At 35.9% G+C, this 27,551-nt stretch overlaps 1 protein-coding gene across 1 annotated transcript in view; it reads left to right on the top strand.

The window, feature by feature from the left end:
* HDX (highly divergent homeobox) overlaps positions 1-27,551 on the top strand; it is a 108,359-nt gene that overhangs the window by 55,594 nt on the left and 25,214 nt on the right. Inside the window, exon 4 of the mRNA XM_066357050.1 lies at positions 13,132-13,278. Coding sequence (XP_066213147.1) covers positions 13,132-13,278 — 147 coding nt within the window. The remainder of the gene's footprint in view (positions 1-13,131; positions 13,279-27,551) is intronic.

The following is a 27,551-nucleotide window of genomic DNA, read 5'->3' as shown; positions in this document are numbered from 1 at the left end:
GGTCTATTTTTGGCAGACTGGCAGCAGTCCACGGACTGGTGGTTGAAAAACACAGGGTTACAGTATAGTGCAAAAATTATTTTTATATGCACTGGAAAACACAAATTTTTATGTGATTTTATAGCAATATTTGATTAATTGTAGCATTCTGAAACTGAATTTGCAATATCTCTGAGATTGTTGTATGTAAGGCTAATAAGTATATAAAAATACTTGACTTTACTTAAAGTAATACAGGTCAAAACCATAAGATATATACAGAACTCTTTCTCACCGGTGGGAGTTAAGTTCTAATATCCCTAGTGGATTTCTGACACCAAGGATAGAATCAAACTTTTTGCTTAATGAAAACACTTTATGGATTCTATTTGGCATCACTACTATTGCGTTTTGTGGCCATTGCTAAGTAAAATATGGCTTACTTGAACAGAAACACTGCGATAGTCAATCTGATAACCAAGACATTTAATAAGTGATTAATGGATGTATAGTGTATACATTATGGATATACAGCCTGAAAAAAACGGTGATGACATCCAAGATGGAGCAGAACAGAAAAGGATTTCATCATATTACTCAAAAGAGTGTCCAATTTAGAAGTATGAATTTTTTATTTCTGTAATTATTTATTTAATATTTTTAGACTGTGATTGACCATGTATAACTGGAACTGTAGAAAGTGAAACCACAGACAAGGGGGAGCTACTGTAAAATTTTTTATTAAAATAACAAAAATTACAAAGCTCACTTAGCATTGATAAATATATATGAAAAGAAGAACTTTCACAGCTCCTGCCCAAAGGCAATTTGAATATATTATTTGAAAAATTAAATGCTCCTCCCAACTCCAGGAGACTAGAGTCATACATGCAGATACTCGGTTGTATAGCTTCTGGGAGAGAGCTGGAGGTATAAACCACCAATGTCCCTGTGCTAGTACCTCTTTCACACTGCCCACAGACATTATCTCTCTGGGTCAAGAGCTCTCTCATATGGCATCAGCCTAGGTAAATGAGACCTTGGGCATCATTCCTCCTCACTCCTTGTGGACCCAACATGCAAAGCTTGAACCATGCTGAGGAATAAGCTAGGCTAACTGCAGCCAGCCTGGTCCTGTGATCAGACTAAGGGCTATAGCAGAGATGCACAGAAAGACACTGAATTGTGTGACTCTAGGGTGTAGGGTCTAACATTGACCTGCATTGGAGTTCCTCCCAAGAGGACCCACAACACGCACCTAGTGGTGGACTTCACAACATATCAAAGTAGAACCCAAATAACTCCACAAGTGGCACATCCAAACAAATATCTCAGCAAGCACTAGACTCTGATGAAGCAAATTCTACTTAGTAGGGTCAGCCTCCACACCACAGCATATACATTTTGGTCCAGGTTAATCCTCAGTAGGCCAGCCTGAGGGTCAACTCCAACCACGGATAAAACAACAGTAATCAAGGCTCAACTACAACTGAAGGGTTTACATAACCCACACATGGGACATTTCTAGAATACCTAGCTCTGGTAATCATGGAGACTGCAACTGAACCCCACAGGACACTTACTACATAAGACCACTATTCCATCCAAGACCAGGAGGCATAGCATAACTACTTAATATACAGAAAAAATTACAGAGAGATAGCTAAAATAGAGAGATAAAGAAATGTGTCTTAAATGAAAAAACAGGAAAAATTTCCCCCTCCCCCAAAAATATCTAAATGAAATTGAGTCAATCTTATTAAATACAGAACTGAAAACAGTGGTTATAAGAATGCTTAAGGAACTTAGTGGCAAAATTGATCAACTTAGCAAGAATTTAACAAAAGATAGTATGCATAAAAAAGAGCATTGAAAATATAAAAAAAGAGCAGTCAGAAATGAAGAATACACTAGAAGGTATCAACAACAAATTACATGAAATAAAATATTAAATTAGAGATTTGGAAGACAAGGTAGCAGAAAACAATCAGAACATCAAACAGTAAAAGAAGATTAAAAAAAATAAGGGAGTTTATGGAACCTTTAGGATAACATCAAATGTAACAACATTGGCATCATAGTAGTAAAAGAAAGACACAAGAGAGAGCAAGAGATAGAGAACATATGGGAAAAATAATGACTGAAAAAATAGTTAACCTTGTGAAGGAAAAAGAAACACAAGTCCAGGAAACACAGTCCCAGACAAGATGGCCCCCCAAAAGACCATGCCAAGACACATCATATGAGAAATAGCACAGGTTAAACACAAAGACAGAATCTTAAAAGCAGCAAGACAAAGGACAGTTTTCTACAAAGGAGCTCCCACGAAACTGTCAACTGATTCTTCAATAGAACAATTTCAGGACAGAATGTATTTATTAACACAAAATATATAAAGTGATGAAAAGCAAGGACCTACAGTAAAAACTTATCTACCCAGCAAGGCTATCATTTAAAATGGACAGACAAAGGAATAGTTATCCCCCAAACAAAACAAACAAAAAAATCTTTCTAAAGGAGTTCATTAACACCAAACCAGTATCACAAGAAATGTTAAAGGGACTTTAAAAAAAAAAAAAGGAATATAAATATGTATAATAAAATGCCAATAAATACTAACCTATCAATTATCACTTTAAATGTAAAATAAATTAAATGTTCCAATCAAAAGACACAAGGTAGCCTGACAAGGTGGAGGTGCAGGTGATAGAGCCTCGGACTGGGATGCAGAGGACCGAGGTTCCAAACCCCAAGGTCACTGGCTTGAGCAGAGGCATATCCAGCTTGAGCGTGGATTCTCCAGCTTGAGCACAGGGTCGCTGACTTGAGCGTGGGATCACAGACATGTCCCCACAGTCGCTGGCTCAAACCTGATGTCGCTGACTTGAGCAAGGAGTAACTAGCTCTGCTGTAGCCCTCCAGTCAAAGCACATATGAGAAAGCAATCAATGAACAAGCAATCAATGGACAACTAAGATGCCACAATGAAGAAGAATTGATGCTTCTCATCTCTCTCCCTTTCTGTCTGTCTATCCCTATCTGTCCTTCCTTCTGACTCTGTCTCTGTCAAAAAAAGGACATAGGATAACTAAATGAATAAGAAAACAATAGTTGTTTATATGCTGTCTAAAAATGCCCACTTCAGATCAAAAAACACATAGACTAAAAATAAAAAGATAAAATGTATTTCATACAAATAAAAATAAAACAGGGTGCAATGCTTATATCAGACAAAATATACTTTTAAGCAAAGGCTATAAAAAAAAGTCATTACATAATGGTAAATTATCAGCCCAATAAGAGGATATATCCTCATAAACATTTATGAATCTAATATAGGAACACCAAAATATATAAGGCAAATAATGATTGACATAAAGAGAAGAAAAGTTATACAGTCATACTAGGGGTTTTAACACACCATTGACATTAATAGATAAATCTTCAGACAGAAAACCAACGAGGATACAACAGTCTTAAATGATACACTAAATCAGATGGATTTAATTGATATTTTCAGAACACTTCAACTCAAAGAAGTAGAATGTATATTTTTTTCAAGTGTACATGGAACATTTTCCTGATTAGACCACATTTTAGGCTACAAACCTAGTCCCATTAAGTGTAAGTAGCTTGAAATCTTATCAAGCATCTTCTCTAACAACAGTGGAATGAACCTAGAATTCAATTACGAGACAAAAACTGAAGATCACAAAAACACTGCATAGTTGGAGGTTAAATTAATTGTTACTGAATTATTAATAGGTTGAGAATGAGATCCATGAAGAAATCAAAACCTACCTTGAAACAAATGAAAACAAATTCTACCTGAAATCTATGGGACACAGTGAAAGCAGTCCTAATAGGGAAATCTATAGCTATACAGGACTATTTTAAAGAGCAAGAGAAATCTAAGATAAACAATCTTAAATAAGCAATCTAATCTGAGGGAACTAGAAAAAAACACAACAAAGTCCAAAGTGAGAAAAAGGAAGAAAATTTTTATAGATTACAGTGGAAATAAATGAAATAGTGTCTAAATATTTAAAAAGTTAAAAAGAAAAGAAAAACAAAAGCCGATTCTTTTAAAGATAAATAAGATTAACAAAATTTTCAAATAAATAAAATAATAAATGAAAAAGAAGTAACAATTGACGGCACAGAAATATAAAAGATTATGTGAAAATATATGAACAATTATTGCCAACATGTTAGACAGTCTGGAAGAAACAGATAAAGTCTTAGAAATATATACAACATTTCAAAACTCAAGAGTAAACCAAATATCTGTATAGACCAATTATATACAAACAACAAAATTAAAACAGTAATCAAAAAACTTCCAACAAAATAAAAGTCCTTGACAAGATGGCTTCACAGGTGAATTTAAACAAATATCCAAAGAAGAACTAACAGTTATCCTTCTCAAACTAGTTCAAAAAATAAAGAGGAGGAAAGAATCACAAGCTCAATTGACAAGGCCGACATCATCTTCATTTAAAAACCAAATATAGCTACTGCTAAGAAAAGAAATTATATCTTCTGGAAACATAAATATAAAAATCCTAAGCAAAATATTAACAATTTGAGTTGAGCAATACATTAAAATGACCATACAAAATGAAGAAGTAGAATTTATTCCTGGGATACAAGTTTGATACAATTCAAATCAATTAATGTGATACACCACATACAGAAAATGAATGGTAAAAATCATATGATCATATCAATTGATGCAGAAAAAGCAGTTTATAAAATCCAGTACACATTTATGTTAAAAGCTGTCAGAAAAATAGTAATAGAGGAAACATACCTCAACATAATAAAGCCATATATGACAAAGCCACAACTAACATTACACTCAATGAGGAAGAGCTAAAAGCATTTCCCTTAAGATCAGAACCAAGGCACTTTTCCCACTCTTTTTCAACATAATACTGGAAGATTTAGCCACAGCAGTCAGAAAAGATAGAAAAATTAAAAAAAAAAATCACCCAAATTGGAAATGAGTAAAACAGTAAGTATTGCAGATGACAGGATACTGTATATGCACAAAGCTAAAAATCCCAAAAAAAATTGTGGATAAAATTGATAAATAAATTCAATTTGCAGGGCACAAATTAAATACTCAGAAATTCATTGCATTTTATACACTTAGGAATAAATTGAACCAAAGTGGTAAAAAGTCCTTTACTTGGAAATGTATAGGACTTTGAAGAAATAAATTGAAGAAGATACAAATAAATAGAGGTATATACCATGCTCATTAATAGAAAAAAGTAAAATGGGTAAAATGTTCATACTAACCAAAGCAATCTACAGATTCAAAGCAATTCTTATCAAAATACCCTCCATGTTTTTCACAGACCCAGAATAAATAATGTAAAAAAAATTATGGAATCACAAATGACCCTGAAGAGCCATAGCAATTTTGAGAAAAAAGTACAAAATTATAGTATTCCAGGTTCCTACTATCAAACAATACTACAAGTCTATAATAATCAAAACAGCAAGGGATTTGCATAAATGCAGACATATTGATCAATGGAACAGAATAGAGACCCCAGACATAAACATACAAGTAGATAGTCAAGTAATATATGACAAAGTTGGCAAGAACATACAAAGGGATATAGACACTCTATTCAATAAATAGAATTGGGCAAATTGGACAGATTCGTTCAAAACTGAAACTAGACCAACATTTCAGAGCATACACAATAATACACTCAAAATAGATAAAATACTTAAATGTAAGACAATAAACCATAAAAATATTAGAAAATACCATAAGCAGTAAAATCTTTAACGTTTCTTTTTTTTTTTTTTTATTTTTTTTTTTTGTATTATTTTTTCCTGAAGTTGGAAATGGGGAGGCAGTCAGACAGACTCCCGCATGCGCCTGACCAGGATCCACCTGGCATGGTCACCAGAAGGTGATGCTCTGCCCATCTGGGGCATTGCTCTGCTGCAACCAGATGCATTCTAGCGCCTGAGGCAGAGGCCATGGAGCCATCCTCAGTGTCCAGGCAAATTTTGCTCCAATGGAGCCTTGGCTGCAGAGGGGGAAGAGAGAGACAGAGAGGAAGGAGAGGGGGAGGGGTGGAGAAGCAGATGGGCGCTTCTCCTGTGTGCCCTGGCTGGGAATCGAACCTGGGACTCCTGCACGCCAGGCCGACGCTTTACCACTGAGCCAACCGGCCAGGGCCTAACATTTCTTTTAGCAACATTTTTTCCCCCTGATATATCCTCTTGGGCAAGGAAAATAAAAGGAAAATATGGACAAATTGAGACTACATCAAATTATTATTATTATTATTATTATTATTATTTAAAAAGCAAGGAAACCATCAACATAACAAAAGACAACCTACAGAATGGAAAAAGATATTTGCCCGTGATACATCCTTAGAGGTTAAAATCTAAATTTTTGACGAACTCAACTCCAAAAAAAAAAAAATCTACACAATCTAACTGAAAATGGCAGAGGATCTGAATCTACACTTAAACAAAGAGGACACACAGAAGGCCAACAAATATGTGAAAAGATGCTCAACGTTACAAATCATCACAAAAATTCAAATTAAAACAAAAATGAAATATCATCTCACACCTGTCAGTATAGCTATCAGTAAATCAACAAACAAGTGTTGGTGAGGATGTGGAGAAAAGAGAACCCTTCTGCACTCTTGGTGGGAACATATATTGATTGATACAGCAACTGTGGAAAACAGTATGGAGTTACTTCAAAAAATTAAAAAATGAAACTGCCTTATGGACTAATGTTACCATTTCTGAATATTTATCTAAAGAAACCCAAAATACCAATTCAAAAGAATATATGCACCCCTATATTAATAGGTGCATTGTTTACAAAACTAAGATTTGGAAGCAACTCAAGTTCCCATCAATAGATGAATGGATAAGAAAGTGGCAGTACGTATATATAATGGAGTGTTACTTGGTCGTTAAATAGAATGACATTTTACCATTTGTGACAGCATGGATGGCCTTGAGGGGTATTATGCTAACTGATATAAGACAGAGAAAGGCAAATGCCATTGATTTCACTTCTATGCAGAATCTAAAATAAAAATAAACAAATATAAATGGACTCATAGATACAGAGAACAAAATGATGTTGCCAGAAGGGAGGATGTTTGGAGTATTAGGTGAAAAAGGTAGAAGAGTTAAGAAGTACGTATTTGTAAAGCCAGAAGCCAGGGCCACTATCACAGCAGCCTGGCCCATGCAGGTTCGCATTGGATTCAGACAGTCGGTAAAGAAACAATGGAGCCAAAAACTGGTGGGCCATAGTCTTTAATCCTAGCTTGCACCCGGCGGGCAAGTAAAAACATACACTGGGCTCCAAAACCCACTCATTCAGTGCTCACAAAGCCACTGACTTATCCGAGTTTCCTAGAATCAAAGGTTTCTAGCTCACCAGACTTATTCTCCTCAGTTCCCCATCTTCTTCCTTATCCCAGATACAAACTCTGCACAAACTGGCATCTCACTCAACACTCCGCTATCTTGGCTGCTTCTCCTGGCCACATGGCCTCTTTCTGCTCTCTGCTCTGCTCCCTCTGCTCTCTCATGCTAATCATCCCAGGAACCAAGAGCGCAAGCTCTCGTTCTGCCCCCATTTTATAGTGTAGAAATCCAAACCTTTAATCCAATATACAAAACAGGGAAGTCTCTAATACAAAGACACTTCTCTGAGGCATGATTGGATTGTACCACCCCACATCAAAACGGGTGGGAAAGGCCTAATCCCAAAACCAAGCCCCAGGCTACAAGGATTCTACCTGCCCACAGAGACACACATTAATATCACCTGGGTGACGGCCTCCTCATGGGCAGCACCGTCTTTAAAAAAGTGAGAATAATATATTTTATCTGCCCAACAATATTAGTAGTTAGAAAATAGTCATAGGCCTGACCAGGTGGTGGTGCACTGGATAGAACATCGGACAGGGATGTGGAGGACCCAGGTTTGAAACCCTGACGTCTTCAGCTTTAGGGTGGGCTAATCCGTCTTGAGCATGGGTTTGCTGGTGTTGGGCAGATAAAATGTATTATGCTCACTTTGTTAAAGAGGCCATCGCCCAGGTGATATTAATGTGTGTTGGAGATCGTTGTAACCTGGGGCTTGGTTTTGGGATTAAGCCTTTCCCACCCTTTTTGCTGTAGGGCGGTACAATCCAATCATGCCTCAGAGAAGTGACTTTGTATTAGAGACTACCCTATTTTGTATATTGGATTAAAGGTTGTGAAGCTACACTATAAAATGGGGGCAGAACGGGACTTGGCGCTTGGTTCCTGAGATTAGCAAGAGAGAGCAGAGGAGAGCAGAAGGAGGCCACGTGGAGTAGGCCAGGAGAAGCAGCCAAGATGGCGGAGTACTGAGTGAGATGCCAGTCTGTGTAGAGTTTGTATCTGGGATAAGGAAGGAGATGGGGAACTGAGGAGAATAAGGTTGGTGAGCTAGAAACCTTTGATTCTAGGAAACTCGGATAAGTCAGTGGCTTTGTGAGCACTGAATGTGACTGGGTTTTGGAGCCCAGTGTGTATTTTTTACTTGCCCGCCGGGTGCAAGCTAGGATTAAAGACTATGGCCCATCAGTTTTTGGCTCCGCTGTTTCTTTACCGACTGTCCGAATCCAATGCGAACCTGCATGGGCCAGAAGGCTGCTGTGATGGTGGCCCTGGCCGTGCCTTCTGGCTTTACAGCTGGCTTTAGTGTGGGATCATAGACATAACCACATGGTCACTGGCTTAAGCCCAAAGGTCACTCGCTTGAAGCCAAGGTCGCTGGAGTGAGCCCAAGGTCTCTGGCTTGAGCAAGGGGTCACTTACTCTGCCGTAGCCCCCCAGTCAAGGCACATATGAGAAAACAATCAATGAACAACTTAAGTGCCACAATGAAGAAATGATGCTTCTCATCTCTCTCCCTTCCTGTCTGTCCCTATCTGCTCCTCTCTCTGACTCTCTGTCCCTGTAAAAAAAAAAAAGAAAAGAAAAACGAAGAGGAGGAGGAGGAGGAGGAGGAAGAGGGGAGGAGAAAGAAGAAGAGGAGGAGGAAGGAGAGGAAGAAGAAGAAGGAGGAGGAGGAGGAAGTGGAGGAGGAGGAGGAGGAGGAGGAGGAGGAGATCATGGGTATATAAAGTAGAGCATAAGGAATATAGTCAACAATATTGTAATAACTATATATGGTGTCAGATGGACTCTAGACTTACTGAGGCAATCACTTCCTAAGGTATATAAATGTCTCGTCACAGTGTTGTACACCTGAAAATAGTGTAATATTGTATGTCAATTACAATTGAAAATGCATTTAAAAATAAAATTTTAATAGTTCTAATTTTGAAGGGATTGCTTCTTAATATAAATATGTCGTTCAGTTCATACATTTAACTGAGATACATAATTAAAACAGAAAACTCTGCTCTCCAATGTCAGATTTTTGTCACTGTTTTCTTTTTAAAAAGGAAGCAAAGAACTCAATTCCTGGAAATGTCCTTGGGCTGGTGAAGAGGCCAAAGGGTTTCTATTTTGTTGCAATATAAGCAAAGTGAAATTAACATGATTATCTGGTCACACGCCCAAGCCTCAGTTCCACAGTTACTGGAATGTTATCCTTTTCAAAAAATCTACAACGTAATTGCCTAATATGTCTCCCTCACTTGAAGCAAAGCTTAGGTGGTGGCATATCTTGTAAAGTGAAAGGGGCTTTAACGTCCAATAGTAAGACAAAACTGATGTCATTTTCAGATTTCCTCAAGGAAGAACTTACCTTCTCCATATGTGTCTGCCTTTTATTTTCCTACTCTAAGAGGGTATTAACTTTTAATGCTAATTGATTTTTATTACTTTGTTTATTGTATTATTTAAAACATGCTCTTAATAGCTTTAAAACTAACTGTTCTTCCTCATAAGCTTCTACTTAATAGCCATTGTCGTAATAGGTCACCTTCAGCATTACTAGGTCTGAGACCCCAGTACGTTTCTAACAAAACAAATCAGATTTTATTTAGTTCTGTTTAAGAGATGAGTAAGTCTTAGATGTCTTCCAAATGAGTTACAAATTAATTGGCTGAGTATGTTTAAGTTTTCTGTTCAGTATTTCTTTCTTTTTGTCATAATTTAGGCTACCTTACACTGAAGAACTTGCTGCAATGGCAATGGAAAAGTATGGGAATATTTATCCTGTCTGTTATGATGGACTATTTGAATCTACTTGGAACCTTAGACCATTTATTCTGCTCAGTTTTTTATTGAGAATTTTAGCTCTATAACTATTAAACAATCAATAAAGGATGGGTACCTAATGAGATTTTTATGTTGTAAATAACTTGAGGGTTATTCCACTTGATTAAAAAACTTGGATGCATGTTTTGATTTATTTATTGGGAACATGTAATTTGTCCTAGTAGTTGAAATAAAGGTTACTTAGGATTTTTTAAGAAGTGTGAGAACATATTTAGCAATAAAGAAATTGATTAACACACAAAAATGTATTGCATTTCTTATGGAGATACATGTTAATTACACAATCTAACCTCACTATCATGGTAGGAAACTAAAATTTTATATATTGATTTTCCTCCTGATAGCTAAAATTCCTTTTCAAATGGATGTGGTTTTAAAATAAATTTGCTCCCATGGTTTAGTATTATGTCAGTTTTATCTATAACTTTTAAGTCATGTTTTATGTATTGTATACATTATTTTCCATTGTTACCCTAATTCAATTTGAGAATGTTTCATTTTAAATTTCTGTTAGAAAGGAAATGTTGAAAGCAGTGTATGTCTAGGAAGGATTTGAAGTGTAGTCTCTGTGTGGGACCAGACCATATCTTGTTAGGCAAAGGCAGGAAAATAATCTTATATCTTATGCTGTGGTTAGCAACATTTACCCTAAATGCACTCTCACAGGCTCTCTCTTCCTCTCATCACAAACACACACTTACACATATAGGGCTTTGCAAGATATATATATATATAAAATATATATATTTTCTACCAGAAAATTCTGTCGGTTTCTATCACAAGTTTCGACACGTAAGCAAATGTTTATTTGGCGTATGTGTGCCTCTCTATTTTTATCACTTAATGTATACATACTGACGTAGCAAATAACTAAAACAAAATTGATCCATGTTAGTCTTATGTGTGAAGCAATAGTGTACCCATGGCTACTGATAAAGTTCATTTACACCACTGTAATTTTTACGAATTTCAACAAGGAAGAAATGCTACAGAAGCATGTCTGTCGCATCCACCATATTCCCCAGACTTAGCACCCTCCGACTATCACTTGTTTTTGTCCTTACAAAATTTTTTGAAGGGCAAAAAATTCAAAAATGAAGAAGATATCAAAAAAGCACAGGTTCAATTTTTCACATCAAAAGATAAAACATTTTTCAAAAATGGGGTATACAAATTACCCTCACGCTGGCAAGAAATCATTAATAATAATAGCAATTATATTATTTAATAAAGTTTATTGACGGTAAGAAAAATTTGTATTTTGTTTTATTCCAAAAACGGACAGAACTTTCCGGTAGACCATATATATACCATATATATATATATATTTTTCCCCAAAATGAGAAACGGGGGGGGGAGGCAGGAAGGAATCCACCTAGCATGCCCACCAGGGGACGATGCTAAGTCCCTATGCGGCGTTGCTCTGCTGCAATCGGAGCCATTCTAACGCCTGAGGCAGATGCCATGGAGCCATCTCAGTGCCTGGGCCAACCTTGCTCCAATGAAGCCTTGGCTGCAAGAGGGGAAGAGAGAAATAGAGAGCAAAGAGTGGGGAAGGGTGGAGAAGCAGATGGGCACTTCTCCTGAGTGCCCTGACCAGAAATCGAACTTGGGACTTCCACACGCCTGGCCGATGCTCTATCACAGAGCCAATCGGCCAGGGCCACAATATATATTTTTAATTAAAATTCATTTTTATATTTTTTCTCCACCTCTTGAAATAATTGGAGACATCATAGTGGAAAAGCTCCTACAAAAAAAGAATAGGTATATATCTATTTCTAGCTCTGCCATGGACTCTTTGTGCCCTGTTGAATGTGTACTCTGACCCTTCTTTTCCTGATTCCTTATCAGCAAAATGAAGGTCATTATTCTATTGTGCTTCTAATTTACTTCCTAGGGATGACTCCAGGATTCATTAAATTAAAAAGCAATATATAAAGTCCATAATTTATTGTTTTAAAAAACTTAAGAACAAAAAGAAGAGGTTTATTGTGAAACTTCCTAAGGCCATAAATATAATTTTTTCTTAGATGTACATTATATTCTTCCATTTTTAATTTACCTTTTTAATTAATTATAAAATTAGTAGGAGACCTACATGTATGGAAATCTAGATTATTATCAAAAGACATCACAGTGATGTAATATTGACCCTGATATTATTTTAATATATTGCGTGTGAATATGAATGGTGTATCATAAAGAAAAAGATAAGGCTAACAAGTGTTATTTCCAGAATTGTGGGTAATTGAACCTCTCTTCTTTTTAAAATTTATCTGTATTTTTTACAATTACATGAATTATTTGTGATCATTACCATTTAAAATCAACATTGCTTAATTGCTATCAATCAAATTTTTATTTATTTTATTCCACTACACCTTCATGTTATAAAAATAAATATAACTAAAATATCCATTTCAAAATGTAAACAGAGTAAGAATTTTGAAACTAATTTAGCTACTATTACCATATTTCCCCATGTATAAGACGCACCTTAATTTGGGGGCCTGAAATTTGAAAAAATAATCTATTACATAAAATTATTGAACTCAAGTTTTATTCATCATAAAATTCATACAACTCCTAATCACTGTCAAAACTCCCATCCATTAGCTTGTCCTCATCTGTGTCTGATGACAAATCACTGTCTTTATATATGCTTCGTCCTCAATTCCATCTATGGCATTTGAAATACCACAACCACTGTATAAGATGCACCCAGTTTTTAGACCCCTAATTTTTCAAAAAAGTGTGCAACTCATACATGGGGAAATATGGTATGTGTTGAAAGTGACCTATTACATCTCACTATGATGATCCTCTCTATAATATTCTTTCTTTGGATTATTCTAATTTTTAAAATTTATTCTGCAGCTACAAGACCGCACTCAGTTCAGTGACAGAGACTTAGCCACCCTTAAGAAATACTGGGACAATGGCATGACCAGCCTTGGATCTATCTGTAGAGAGAAGATTGAAGCAGTTGCAAATGAATTAAATGTTGACTGTGAAATAGTACGGGTAAGATATTTTCAATAATTTTCATGTTGTGGTTGATGAATATCATAAATGAAAGCTTTACATGTATATGAGGTGATAAAAATAATAGCAATAATAAAGTAGAAAAGATAACTCACATAATGGGAAGAAATATATTCAAATCATATATCTGATAAAGAACTTGTATGCACAGTATATAAAGAACTCTTACATCTCAATAATAAATGGCAAGTGCAAGTTTTAAAATGTATAAATAATTTGAATAAGCATTTATCTATAGAAGATAGCACTTACTATGAAGGCTCGAATAAAAAAAGACAGATAACCACTGTTAGCTAGGAAGTGGAGAAATTGGAACCATTATACACACCTAGTGAAAATGTAAAATGCTTTAGCCACTTTGGAAAACAGTCATCTAAATTTTTAACAGATTTATTATATGACCCAGAAATTTCACTCTTTGGTATATACCCAAGAGAAGCGATATGTTCACCAAAAACCTTTTACATGGATGTTGTTAACAAATAATAACAAAAAGTGGGGGGAAATGTCCATCGAGTGAATGGGTAAACAAAATGTGGCCTATGCATATTATAGGCTATAATAGAGCCATGTAAAATAAGGAAAGCCACATGCGAAAGAATGAAACTGGACTACAGTTTGTCCCCCTGCACTAAAATTAACTCAAAATGGATCAAAGATCTAAACATAAGACCTGAAACAATTAAGTACATAGAAGAAGACATAGGTACTAAACTCATGGACCTGGGTTTTAAAGAGCATTTTATGAATTTGACTCCAAAGGCAAGAGAAGTGAAGGCAAAAATTAATGAATAGAACTACATCAGACTAAGAAGTTTTTGCGCAGCAAGAGAAACTGATAACAAAATAAACAGACAGCCAACTAAATGGGAAATGATATTTTCAAACAACAGCTCAGATAAGGGCCTAATATCCAAAATATACAAAGAACTCATAAAACTCAACAACAAACAAACAAACAATCCAATAAAAAAATGGGAAGAGGACATGAACAGACACTTCTCCCAGGAAGAAATACAAATGGCCAACAGATATATGAAAAGATGCTCATCTTCTTTAGTTATTAGAGAAATGCAAATCAAAACTGCAATGAGATACCACCTCACACCTGTTAGATTAGCTATTATTAACAAGACAGGTAATAGCAAATGTTGGAGAGGCTGTGGAGAAAAAGGAACCGTCATACACTGTTGGTGGGAATGTAAAGTAGTACAACCATTATGGAAGAAAGTATGGTGGTTCCTCAAAAAACTGAAAATGGAACTACCTTATGACCCAGCAATCCCTCTACTGGGTATATACCCCCAAAACTCAGAAACATTGATATGTAAAGACACATGCAGCCCTATGTTCATTGCAGCATTGTTCACAGTGAACAGGACATGGAAACAACCAAAAAGCCCATCAGTAGATGACTGGATAAAGAAGATGTGGCACATATACACTATGGAATACTACTCAGCCATAAGAAATGATGACATCGGATCATTTACAGCAAAATGGTGGGATCTTGATAACATTATACAAAGTGAAATAAGTAAATCAGAAAAAAACAGGAACTGCATTATTCCGTACGTAGGTGGGACATAAAAGTGAGACTGAGAGACATTGATAAGAGTGTGGTGGTTATGGGGGGAGGGGGGAGGGGGGAGAGGGAGAGGGGGAGGGGGAAGGGGGAGGGGCACAAAGAAAACTAGATAGAAGGTGACAGAGGACAATCTGACTTTGGGTGATGGGTATGCAACATAATTGAACGACAAGATAACCTGGACATGTTACCTTAGAATATATGTATCCTAATTTATTGATGTCGCCCCATTAAAAAAATAAAATAAAATAAAATAATTAAATACTGAAACATGCTACAAAATAGATGAATCTTGAAAACATAATGCTATCTAAAAGAAGCCAGTCACAAAAGACCATATATTATGTGATAACATTTATTTGAAATTTCTAGAATTGGCATATTTACAGAGACAGATTAGCGGTTGCCAGAAGTTGGGTGTATGTAGGAATAGGAAATGATTTGTAAAGGGCATAGGTTTTCTTTTTTCATGATGAAAAATTTCTGGAATTAATGGTGATTGTTGCACAACTCTGTGATTATGTTTAAAACATTATCAATGCACACATTGAGTCAATAGTGGGTATTTGTACTTATTTATATTTGTGTTGTGACAGAGACAGAGGGACAGATAGGGATGGACAGACAGGAAGGGAGAGAGATGAGAAGCATCAATTCTTTGTTGCGGCTCTTAGATGTTCTTGGCCGGGTTGAGGGGCTACAGCAGAGCGAGTGACCCTTGCTCAAGCCAGTGACCTTGGGCTTCAAGCCAGCAACCATGGGGTCATGTCTATGATCCCATGCTCAAGCCAGCAACACCACACTCAAGGTGGTGAGCCCGTGCTCTAGCCAGCGACCTTGAGGTTTCAAACCTGGGTCCTCAGCATCCCAGTCCGACACTTTATCCACTGCACCACCAACTGTTCAGGGAATAGTATGGTATTTTAAATGTATCTCAGTAACATTGTTTTTAAAATTTTCATGAGGTGATATGAATATATGTTACATATTATGTAAAGAATGATAAATTTAAAATTATATTGATCAGTTTTGAAACCAGCAATTTACAACTGTTTGAAGGATGTTAACATAAGATTTAAATAGTGGCAGTGGTGTACCAGTAAATATTTAACAATTAGACCTTTAAGGAAAATATTTGTTGGTTTCCATGGTACAAAGATTCTCACCATGGTTTATTCCTGTGCTCATTCCATGAGGAGTTCAAAGGAGATACCAAAATTTGGCTCTTGTGAGCAAATATGTGTAAGTTTCAGCTCACACTAAGGGTCATCTCAGAATACCACAAGGGAAATACTATTAAAGAACAAGTAACAAAAACAGAAAACTCTTCTAGAGGAAGAAATAAAGTATTTTCTCATACACACATGAAGAAGATAAAGAAGTATAAGGAGAAGTCATAGAGCACAGATTTATCAAAATAAATACTATTTTCAAAATACTATCCTGTTCAGAGCCTTGCTTTTTATTTTGTTAGAATTTTGATGGGAAGTAAAACTAAATTTTGTATTTACTAAACATGTTATATGTTACACATACTAAGGAAGGATTTAAAAATTATTCTAAATGTGTTCAATTTTTAGGACAGTTGGAGTTTAGCTAGAGGGAAGGCACAAGAATACAAATGACAGAAAATAAATTGGAGTGGAATTATAGTATGAGGAACCTAAACAAAAGCCATGAATAAGAAAATGCAGAGCCTGAGTTTCTGCTATAATTGTCATATTTTTATTTTTTAAATCAAAGTTTATGCATGTACATAACTTAAGAAGTCAAATTCTATAGAACTTCCTACAAGGCAAACATTTCTCACTTCTTTCTTTATACCACTTTCCAATAGCCAAGGTCAACCACTTCCCACTCTTTTAGATGATTCTCTTGGTATCTACCTCCATCTATGAGTAATGTGCTGTATTGATAGAAGTAGGCTTGGTTGTCAGTAACAAAAAAGCTCAAAATAACATGGCTTACACAAGATATTTCAATTTCATGTACAAACCCAGAAGTATACAATTTAGAACTGGCACAGCAATTCTGCCTTGTGAAGTCCTCAAAGATTTTGATGCTTTACACCTTCCATTCTGTCATCCTTACAATGTATTCCTTGCCCTCCAAGTCCAAAATTATAACATTTATGATCCAGAAAACATGACAGAAATGGGGAGAATGAAGAGGCAATGGGTATGTACCAGCTAATTTGAAAGACTATTCCCAGAAACTGTCACAAGACACATTCACCTCTATAACATTGGCTAATGACATGCCAATACCAAATTACAAGGGACACTGCAAATGTAGTTATATTGTGGGAAACTAATATAATTTTTATTATTCTAAAAGAGAGAGAAAACAAGTATTGGAAAAACTAGTGGTCTCTCTCATATCTGTTTTTATTGTTACTTTTCATTTTTCAGTGCTAAGCATTGTTGATTGATTTTCTACTATGAAATGTGAGGTTTTTAAAAAATCTGCTTCAAGATATTTTCATGAATTCTTCCACCTACTTATATACTTCTTTTCTTATTCTCCCAGTATAGTTATTTTATAATTTTGATTAGTTTGATATTCAGTGTTTTTTATAATTTTTTATTAATTTTAATGGGGTGACATCAATAATTCAGGGTACATATGTTCAAAGAAAACATCTCCAGGTAATTTTGTCATTCAATTATGTTGCATACCCATCACCCAAAGTCATATTGTCCTCTGTCGCCTTCTATCTGTTTTTTTGTGCCCCTCTTCCTCCCCTTCCCTTCTCCCTCCTTCTCCCCCCCCCCAGTAACCACCACACTCTTGTCCATGTCTTTTAGTCTCATTTTTATGTCCCACTTATGTATGGAATCATGCAGTTCTTAGTTTTTTCTGATTTACTTATTTCACTCCATATAATGTTATCAAGATCCATCCATTTTGTTGTAAATGATCCGATGTCATCATCTCTTATGGCTGAGTAGTATTCCATAGTGTATATGCCACATCGTCTTTATCCAGTCATCTATTGAAGGGCTTCTTGGTTGTAACACTCAACAAAATGGGTATAGAAGGAAAATATTTCAACATGATAAAGGCCATATATGATAAACCATCAGCTAACATCATATTAAATGGCATAAAACTGAGGATTTTCCCCCTTAAATCAGGAACAAGACAGGGTTGTCCACTCTCTCCACTCTTATTTAACATGGTGCTAGAAGTTCTAGCCCGAGCAATCAACAAGATAAAGAAATAAAAGGCATCCATATTGGAAAAAAAGAAGTAAAGTTTTCACTTTTTGCAGATGATATGATCCTATACATTGAAAACCCCAAAGACTCCACAAAACGATTACTAGAAACAATAAACCAACACAGTAAGGTTACAGGATACAAAATTAGTATACAAAAGTCCATAGCCTTTCTATATGCCAACAATGAAACATTAGAAGTAATCCCCTTCATGATTGCAACAAAAAAGATATTCAGTGTTTAATGTAAATGCTTTTCACATTTGAATGATTTAATATAAATTATTATTTGTTCTTTTCTGCATAACATTATTTTGTTTCCTTGGAGTTCATTACTTACTTACTTTTTGTTTTTTGTATGTTTGCTTGCTTAATTTTCTAGGCACTTAATACTAATTTTTCCTCACACCTTTCCCCATTTGAATATTTCTCCTCTCAATATATTTATACACATTTGGTAGTGTAACAATTTTATCATCCTAAGTAATCTTCTCCTGGAATCTTGTAATCTGCTCCAATCTGTATTGGTTACTCTATACCCAGAGCACAAGAGTTACTCTGAGGTTTTCTATTTCAATCTTTTTGACCATTTTCCATACTTTCAGAAAGGTGTCCTAAGTTGCAATTTCCAACTTTTCTCTGATATATTTTACTTTTGTTTACATTCAGTCTGTCACTGATACTAATAAATACCATGTTCTATAACGAAAGCTTCCAGGCACCACTGATTGCTTACAGGGGCTCCTTGAGACCCTACAATGTAAGAGAGAGGAGATAAACACAAAGTATTTCTAAAAACATCCTCTCCCAAAATGAAAGATCAGATATACACAGGATTCCTAGCTAAGATTTTGTATAGAATATATATATATATATATATATATATATATACACACACACACACACACACACACACACACACACACACACACACACACACACCCCAAGAGGTTTTAGTTATCCTCACTTAGCCACTGCTACGTATAGATTCCTAAATTTTTGTAGAAAGCCTGATACACAGAAAAAAAGAAATGTTATCAATATCTGTTTGCTAAAGGCTAGTTAAAACCTTTGCTAGAGGAAAGTATAGAGAACTGCTCACTATTCTTTTATTTCTAGTGATATCCAAAAATGTCAGCTTGCGCACAGCAGAGAGAACATTTCAAAATGTGATGTGCTATAAGATGGCCTCTTTTGTAATATTTGGTAGATTAACTGTAAAGAACAATATATACTGCTCACAAAAATTAGGGGATGTTTTATTGTTTCATAGTAATTTTGAAAATATTCCCTGATTTCTATGAGCAGTATATTTGCCATATAAATATATTCTTGAGATTTCAGAAGAAATTACATAACTGTTTTTAAGGCTAATAGACCTAGTTATTGATCACTAAGATAAACTTTGTCTCAAGATTTCTGGTTAACCATTACTTCTGGTAAAATTCGGAAATTTCAAGTGCATATTTTTTTGTTTTATGTTTTAAAAAGACTAAGAACAAACTTGTCATATTTTTTTATTTTAATCTTATTCAATGTTATTATATGCACATATTTATTTAACTTGTAATGTTATTCCCAGGTTAATGCCTATTATTTATTGACTTATTCATTCATGAAGTGTAAACTGAATACCTATTCTATACTAAAACTCTTCCAGGTGCCATGGAAAAAATGCAACTCTATTAAAAACTTTTAATTTAATGTGGTAAAAAAAAATTAACGTGTTTCCATTAACAGTAAATGGAATAATACAACAGAGGGTTGTTTTGAGGTAATATATAAGGATAATAAGTGTAAAGCACCACATGCATGTTCTCAAAAATAGTTCTTTTCCCTATCGCTCTACAATTCAGTTTAATGCCTATACTTTCCATCTGTGTTTGGTTATAGTGGACAATGTCAAAACATACTCTTATGTGGTCAAATTTTTGTATAAACAACACATGTTTGAATGTTTGGAATACAATTTGAAAGACTTAAATAAATTTCATGGAATACAGATTTATGTTTGTACATTTTAGATTATGTTTATTTTTCAAGGAGCAAGGTTAATATGAAGAAATGTCTTTAAATAGAAGAATGCTTTTCACTTACACTATTTTTATATATTTTTTTCATTACAAATAACCTTCTGTCCCCCATGTGTGTGCAAAACTAATAATGGTAAAACCTTTATTATCTACCATAGGCATTTACTCAAAACTGGTAGACACCTTGAAATTGTATTGCATGATTTTATTTGTATAAGGAAAATGAGCATAGATGTGAGAATTGCTTTCCAGTCAGTGACTGGAGGTCAGATAGCTTTTTGTCCAGTATAACATTATTTTTATTTCTGCTTCACCAGAGTATGCCTTATCATAAGAATTAACTTGCACACTTCTTAAAGTACAGATCATTCCATTCCAGACCTTCTAAATCACAATTTATAGAGAAGGAAGTAATATATATGTTTTTGTCTAATTACCCTTATGATCAGATATATTTGGAAAATACTTCATTCACTTCATTACACTATGTCATTGTGACTAAATATTATATCTTGTTCTTTCCCTTCATAATACTTGGTTAAATTTTGTAGTTTATATTTTCTTGTCTAGTTGTTTACATTTATACCAATACTATATTGTTAGCTTAAGTTCCATAGGGACATATATCATGCCTACTTTTTCACTAGTGTATTATGAGCACTAGTAGTGTTTGGAACGTAGTTGATATTCAGTAATATCTGTGGGATGAATAAATTCTTAAAAGAAAGGTGTGCCTTCTATGTATAGCATATACAAAATAAATATTTATAATAATATACCTTTAAAATAACAGCAGTTTAAATATTTTCATGTTATTTTAATACATATAAACTTATAGGGTCTGAGAATTTTAATTTTTTTTTTTTACTTTTTTTTTTTTTTTTTTGAAACTGGAAACGGGGAGAGACAGTCAGACAGATTCCCGCATGCACCCGACCGGAATCCACCCAGCACGTCCACCAGGGGCGACGCTTTGCCCACCAGGGGGCGATGCTCTGCCCCTCCGGAGCGTCGCTTTGCTGCGACCAGAGCCACTCTAGCGCCTGGGGCAGAGGCCAAGGAGCCATCCCCAGCGCCCAGGCCATCTTTGCTCCAATGGAGCCTTGGCTGAGGGAGGGGAAGAGAGAGACAGAGAGGAAGGGGGGGTGGAGAAGCAAATGGGCGCTTCTCCTATGTGCCCTGGCCGGGAATCGAACCCGGATCCCCCGTACGCCAGGCCGATGCTCTACCGCTGAGCCAACCGGCCAGGGCCTGAGAATTTTAATTTTTAATAGCCATAATATTTGTGTTGTCAAAAAATAAGAATTCTGGTTGAAAGAATTATCCTATCGAGTTATGAGCATCCTAGAGGGAGAAAAATTATCCAGTAGACTAACAATTTAGAAACCAGTTCCTTCAGTTTGAAGAATCTGAGGCCCTAAGTGATAAAAATAATTTTCCTCTGGCTCATATAAAATGGTTGAAAACTTCAGATTTCAAAAATATAAATGCCTTCGCGGCAGAGCGACGCCCCGGAGGGGCAGAGCATCGCCCCCTGGTGGGCAGAGCTTCTCCCCTGGTGGGCATGCTGGGTGGATCCCGGTCGGGCGCATGCGGGAGTCTGTCTGACTGTCTCTCCCTGTTTCCAGCTTCAGAAAGAAAAAGAAAAAAATAAAAATATACATATAAATGCTTAATTTGAAGAAGAGAAAAAAATACTCTGTACATAATTACATAATTGATTACTGGAATGTAGAAGAGGATGTTTGGGATGAGGTGGACCCAGAGTGAAGAACTAGAACTGATGTCTAGAATTAATAGGCGAACAGATATTGATTTAGTTTAAAGAACAGACATTTGGGGAAAAATTATCCAAAAATTTGACTGGGGAACTAAGCAAAGTATAATGTTTCATATTGCTGAAGTTGTCATGTGAAGACTACATAGCCATTTATCTAAAATGTTGAAATCACTTTTTATTAGTTTTTATTTTTAATTTATTGTGTTGACATAGTTTCAAATGTCCCACTTAATATAACACCCTTTACACACCTCATTGTGCCCCACGCAAAAATCTCTTCTCACCTTCAGTTCTCCCCTTGTCCTTATGACCCAGAAACATCAATGTGTATAAATAAACAAACAAATTAACAAAAAAGATACAAGAATGATAAATTCTCTCTTAACAGCCAACCAGGAAAAGGGCAGCTTAGCAAGACAGAAAAATATTTAGACAACAACATATCTACTTCAGCCAAACACTACAGAAACTTCAGCAACACCTCACCCCTATAAAAAAGCCGTGTAGAGGGCTCATTTTTGTGACTTCAAGCTACAACTAGATGTTCTAACCACTCACAGAGTGGTTTCAAAACAAACAAAAAAAAGTGCAGAGCTAGGCATTATAAATCCTTTTTCCCCCACAATGTCATTGAAGACTTTCACTCCCACCCCAGTCAAAATAATAAAGACCCCATTTTCCTTTTTATTGAGGTAGTGGTAGAGGAGACCTGTGGAGATACTGGAAGACCAAGCATCCCTAAGAGTAAAAAGGATCTCCTCCTTTGTCTGGTGTAAATGGAAGCCAAGTGGAGAACTTGGTCTTCCACCCCTTTGTGAAAGTGTGCCATAAAATAACTAAATGATATACAAGATGGAGAACTTTATATATATTTTAATGAGCCTGGCTGTTTGGCTCAGTGGTAGAGTGTCGATCCGGCATGTAGATGTCCCAGGCTCAAGTCCCAGCAAGGGCAAACAGGAGAAGTGCCTATCTGCTTCCCCACCCTTCCCCCTTCCCATTCTCTCTATCTCTCTTTCCGCTTCCCGCAGCCAAGGTTCCACTGGAGCAAAGTTGGCCCGGGCACTGAGGATGGCTCCATGGCCTCTGCCTTAGGTGCTAGAATGGCCCGGGTTGCAATGGCGCACTGCCCCAGATGGGTAGAGCATCCTCTAGTGGGCTTGCTGGGTGGATTCTGATGAGGAGCATGTGGAAGTCTGTCACTCTGCCTCCCCTCTTCTAATTTTAGAAAAATAAATAAATAAATAAATAAATAAATAAATAAATAAATAAATAAAGTTTAGAACAGTTATTGAAAATGTTGTGCAAAGAGATACAGAAAAAAACCTGACTGGGTGGTGGTGCAGTGGATAGAGAGAGCGTGGAACTGGGATGCAGAAGACCCAGGTTCGAAACTCTGAGGTCACCAGCTTGAGCGAGGGCTCATCTGGTTTGAGCAAAAGCTCACCAGCTTGAGCCCAAGGTCGCTGGCTCAAGTAAGGGGTTACTCGGTCTGCTGAAGGCCCGCCATCAAGGCAAGTATGAGAAAACAATCAATGAACAATTAAGGTGTTGCAATGCGAAACAAAAAACTAATGATTGATGCTTCTAATCTCTCCATTCCTGTCTGTCCCTGTCTATCCCTCTCTCTGACTCTCTTTCTGTCTCTGTAAAAAAAAAAAAAAAAGAGAGAGATACAGAAAAAAATATATAGATAAATCAAAATGTAATTCTAGAAAGTGTTCACATAATGTATGGGAATACAGGCAGAAAAACACAAAGAACAAATATTGAAATAAATAAAATTATATACATAAGCCATAACAGCAATAATTGCATTCGATTTAAACAGCCTAATTTTCCAATTAAAAAAAGAGAGATTAACAATCTGTATTTTTGTTATTATTATTATTATTTGTATTTTTCTGAAGTTGGAAACGGGGAGGCAGTCAGACAGACTCCCGCATGCACCGGGATCCACCCGCCATGCCCACCAGGGGGCGATGCTCTGCCCATCTAGGGCGTCGCTCTGTTGCAACCAGAGCCATTCTAGCACCTGAGGCAGAGGCCACAGAGCCATCCTCAGTGCCCCGGCCAACTTTGCTCCAATGGAGCCTTGGCTGCAGGAGGGGAAGAGAGAGACAGAGAGGAAGGAGAGGGGGAGGGGTAGAGAAGCAGATAGGCGCTTCTCCTGTGTGCCCTGGCCAGGAATCAAACCCAGGACTTCTGCACGCCAGGCCGATGCTCTACCACTGAGCCAACCAGCCAGGGCCTGAATTTTTTTTAATTAAGTGAGAGCAGGGGAGGAAGAGAGACAAACTTCTGCATGCACCCTAACTGGGATCCACCTGGCAAACCCCCAGTGAGGTGATGCTCTGCCCATCTGAGGCATTGCTCCATTGTTTGGCAACCAAGATATTTTTAACACCTGAAGCAGAGGCCATGGAACCATCCTCAGTACTAGGGGCCAACTTGCTGGAGCCAATTGAGCTATAGCTGAAGGAGTGGGGAGAGAGAGAAAGAGAGAATGAGAGAAAGGGTAAGCAGTAGGGGTGGAGAAACAGATGGTCACTTCTCCTGTGTTCCCTGACCAGAATCAAACCGGGGACTTCCACATGCTTAGACTGACAATGCTCTACCACTGAGCCAACTGACCCGGGTTAACAAACTGGATTTTTTAAATAACCCAAGTTTATGCTTTTTATAAGAAAGTAAAATATAATCATATATGTAGATTAAAAGTAAAAAGATAGAAAATACATTCAAGCATGAATCAAAAAGAAAGCAGGAGTGGATATATTACTATTAAATGAATGAATGTCTAATAGCAAGCTGTACCCTCTGTGTATAGCATACACAGATACAAATATATAATAATTTACATTTAAACAAAAAGCAATTTAAAATATGATTACATATTAATATTATCCTATTCTACTCTAAAGTAGACTTCAGAACAAAGAAAATTACAGAGACAGAGAAAGACATTACACAGGATAAAGAGGAAAATTCACCAAGGGGACATTGCAATTTTAAATGTGTATGCATCAAATAAGAGAGCTGCAAAATATGTGAAACAACGATTGATAAAACTGAAATGAGACATAGGCAATTCCAAAATTATATCTGAAGATTTCATTACCCTTTACCAAATAAGGAATAAAGTTATTACATGGAAAATCATCAGTGATACAGAAGAACTCAAAACCACACTCAATCATGGAACAGAATAGAGCTCAGAAATAATCCAGTGCATATACTGTCAACTGATCTTTGATGAGGGTGCCAAAAATACACAATGAAGAAAAGATACTGTCTTCAATAATTGTTCTTTGAAAAACTGAATATCCGTATGCAAACGGATGAAATTGGACTCTTATACCAAAATCAACTCAGAACTAATTAAATACTTAAACATAAACCTGAAACCATAAACCTCCTAGGAGAAAAGATAGAGTAAAATATTATGGACATTGTTCTTGGCAGTGATTTCTTGGATATGACATCAAATGTACAGGCAAATGTAAAAGCAAAATAGACAAGAGAGATAAACTAAAAAGCTTTGCCCTGGTTAGATGGCTCGTTTCGTTAGAGTGCCATCCTTATACACAAAGGTTGTAGGTTTGAACTGGGTCATGGCACATACAAGAGCAGTTCATGTTCCTCTGTCTCCCACCACACACATCCTTTCTCTCTAAAATTAATAAGTAAAATTTAAATACTTTTTAAAAAGCTTCTGTACAGTGAAGGATATAATCAACAAAAATAAAAGATAACTTACAGAATGGAAGAAAATATTTTCAAACCGTTTATTTGATTAATAGTTAATATCCAAACAATAGGATAGTTATCATCAACAAACCCACAAAAAAGTGTTGGCAAGGATGTAGAGAAAAGAGAACTCTCATACACTGCTGGTGGAAATTCAGATTGGTACAGCCACTGTGAAAAGCAGTATAGAGTTACTTCAGAAAATTAGAAATAGAATTGTGTTATGACTCAACAACTTCTCTTCTATGAATATATCCAAAGAAACCTGAGACACTAATTTAAAAGAGAAAACATGCCCCTATATTTATTGCAGCATTATTTACAGTAGCCAAGATTTGAAAGCAGCCCAAGTGCCCAACAGTAGATGAGTGGCTAAAAAAGCTGTGGTACATTTACACAATGGAATACTACCCAGCCAAATAAAAACAAGGAAATCTTACTTTTTGGATGGATTACTTACTCTGTCGATTACTATTCTAAGTGAAGTAAACTGGTCAAAAAAAAAAAAAAAAAAAAGACAAGTACCATATGATCTCACTTGTATATAGAATTTAATGAACAAAAATAAACCACCAAACAAAATAGAAACAGACTCACAGATACAGGGAACAGACTGACAGCTGTCAGACAAGAAGGGGGTTGGGAGCGGGGTTGTAAAAAAAAGGAAGAGATTAAACAAAGAAAAAACTCATAAACACAGAGAACAGTATGGTGATTACAGGAAAATAAATGGTGATGGAAGGACACTTGACTTGGCGCTGTGAACATGCAGTGCAGTATACAGATGGTGTATTATGAAGTGGTACAACTAAAATCTACATAGTTTTTTTACATAGTTTTATTAATCAATGTCAACCCAATAAATTCAATTAAAAAAGAAACTCCTTTAACTCGATAACAAATAATTAATGAATTAATAATCTGATTTAAACAACAGGCAGAAGAACTAAACAGATATTTCTCCAAAGAAGACATATAAATGTCCAACAAGTATATGAAAAGGTATTTAATATCACCGAGCATCAAAGCAATGAAAATCAAAACCATAATAAGCTATTATTTCACACCTGTTAGGATGATTATTATCAATAAAATGACATATAGCAAACATTAAGGAGTATGTGGATAAGAGGATCCTGTACATTGTTAATAGGAATATAAATTGGTAGTGCCGTTGTGGAAAACCATATGGAGGATTTTCAAAAAACTAAAGATAGAACTACCATAAGGTCCAGTAGTCAAAGTTTGAGTACATAAAGAACTCCCAAAACTCAACATTAAAGAAAACAACTCATTTAGAAAATAGGCAAAAACATAAAGAAACATTTCATTGAAGAGGATATATGAATGGTAAAACAAGCACATGAAAATATTTTCACTCTCACTTTCCATTGAGGAAATCACATTAAGAAGTTAATCATTGTTCACTACATGCTCCAGTGAGAACAACTAAAATAATAAAAAATACTATCAAAAAGCTGGGGAAAATGCCAAGAAACTGGATCTCTCATAGATTGTTGGTAAGAATGTAAAATGGTACAACTGCTCTGAAAACAATTTGGCAGTTTAGTTTAGTTAGAAAGCTAAACATATAATTACCATACGATTGTGCAAGTGCATTCTTGGGCATTTATCCTGGAGAAATGGAAACTTATATCTGCATAAATTCCTGTACATGACTATTTATAGACTCTTAATATGTAATAGATAAAACTTTGAACTTTGAATAGTGTCCTTTATAGAGTGAATTGTTAAACTGTCATTGAGGAGAAAAACAGGAAAACGGTACATAACTATCATGGAATACTACTTAACAATAAAGAAGTAAGGGACCATTGTATATGCAACTTAAATAAATCTCCAGGAAATTATCCTGAGTAA

This window comes from Saccopteryx leptura, chromosome X (assembly GCF_036850995.1).
Source record: "Saccopteryx leptura isolate mSacLep1 chromosome X, mSacLep1_pri_phased_curated, whole genome shotgun sequence".
NCBI classification, from domain to species: Eukaryota; Metazoa; Chordata; class Mammalia; order Chiroptera; family Emballonuridae; genus Saccopteryx; species Saccopteryx leptura.
The sequence above is the reverse complement of the archived record's forward strand: the minus strand, read 5'-3'. Positions and strand labels throughout refer to the sequence as shown.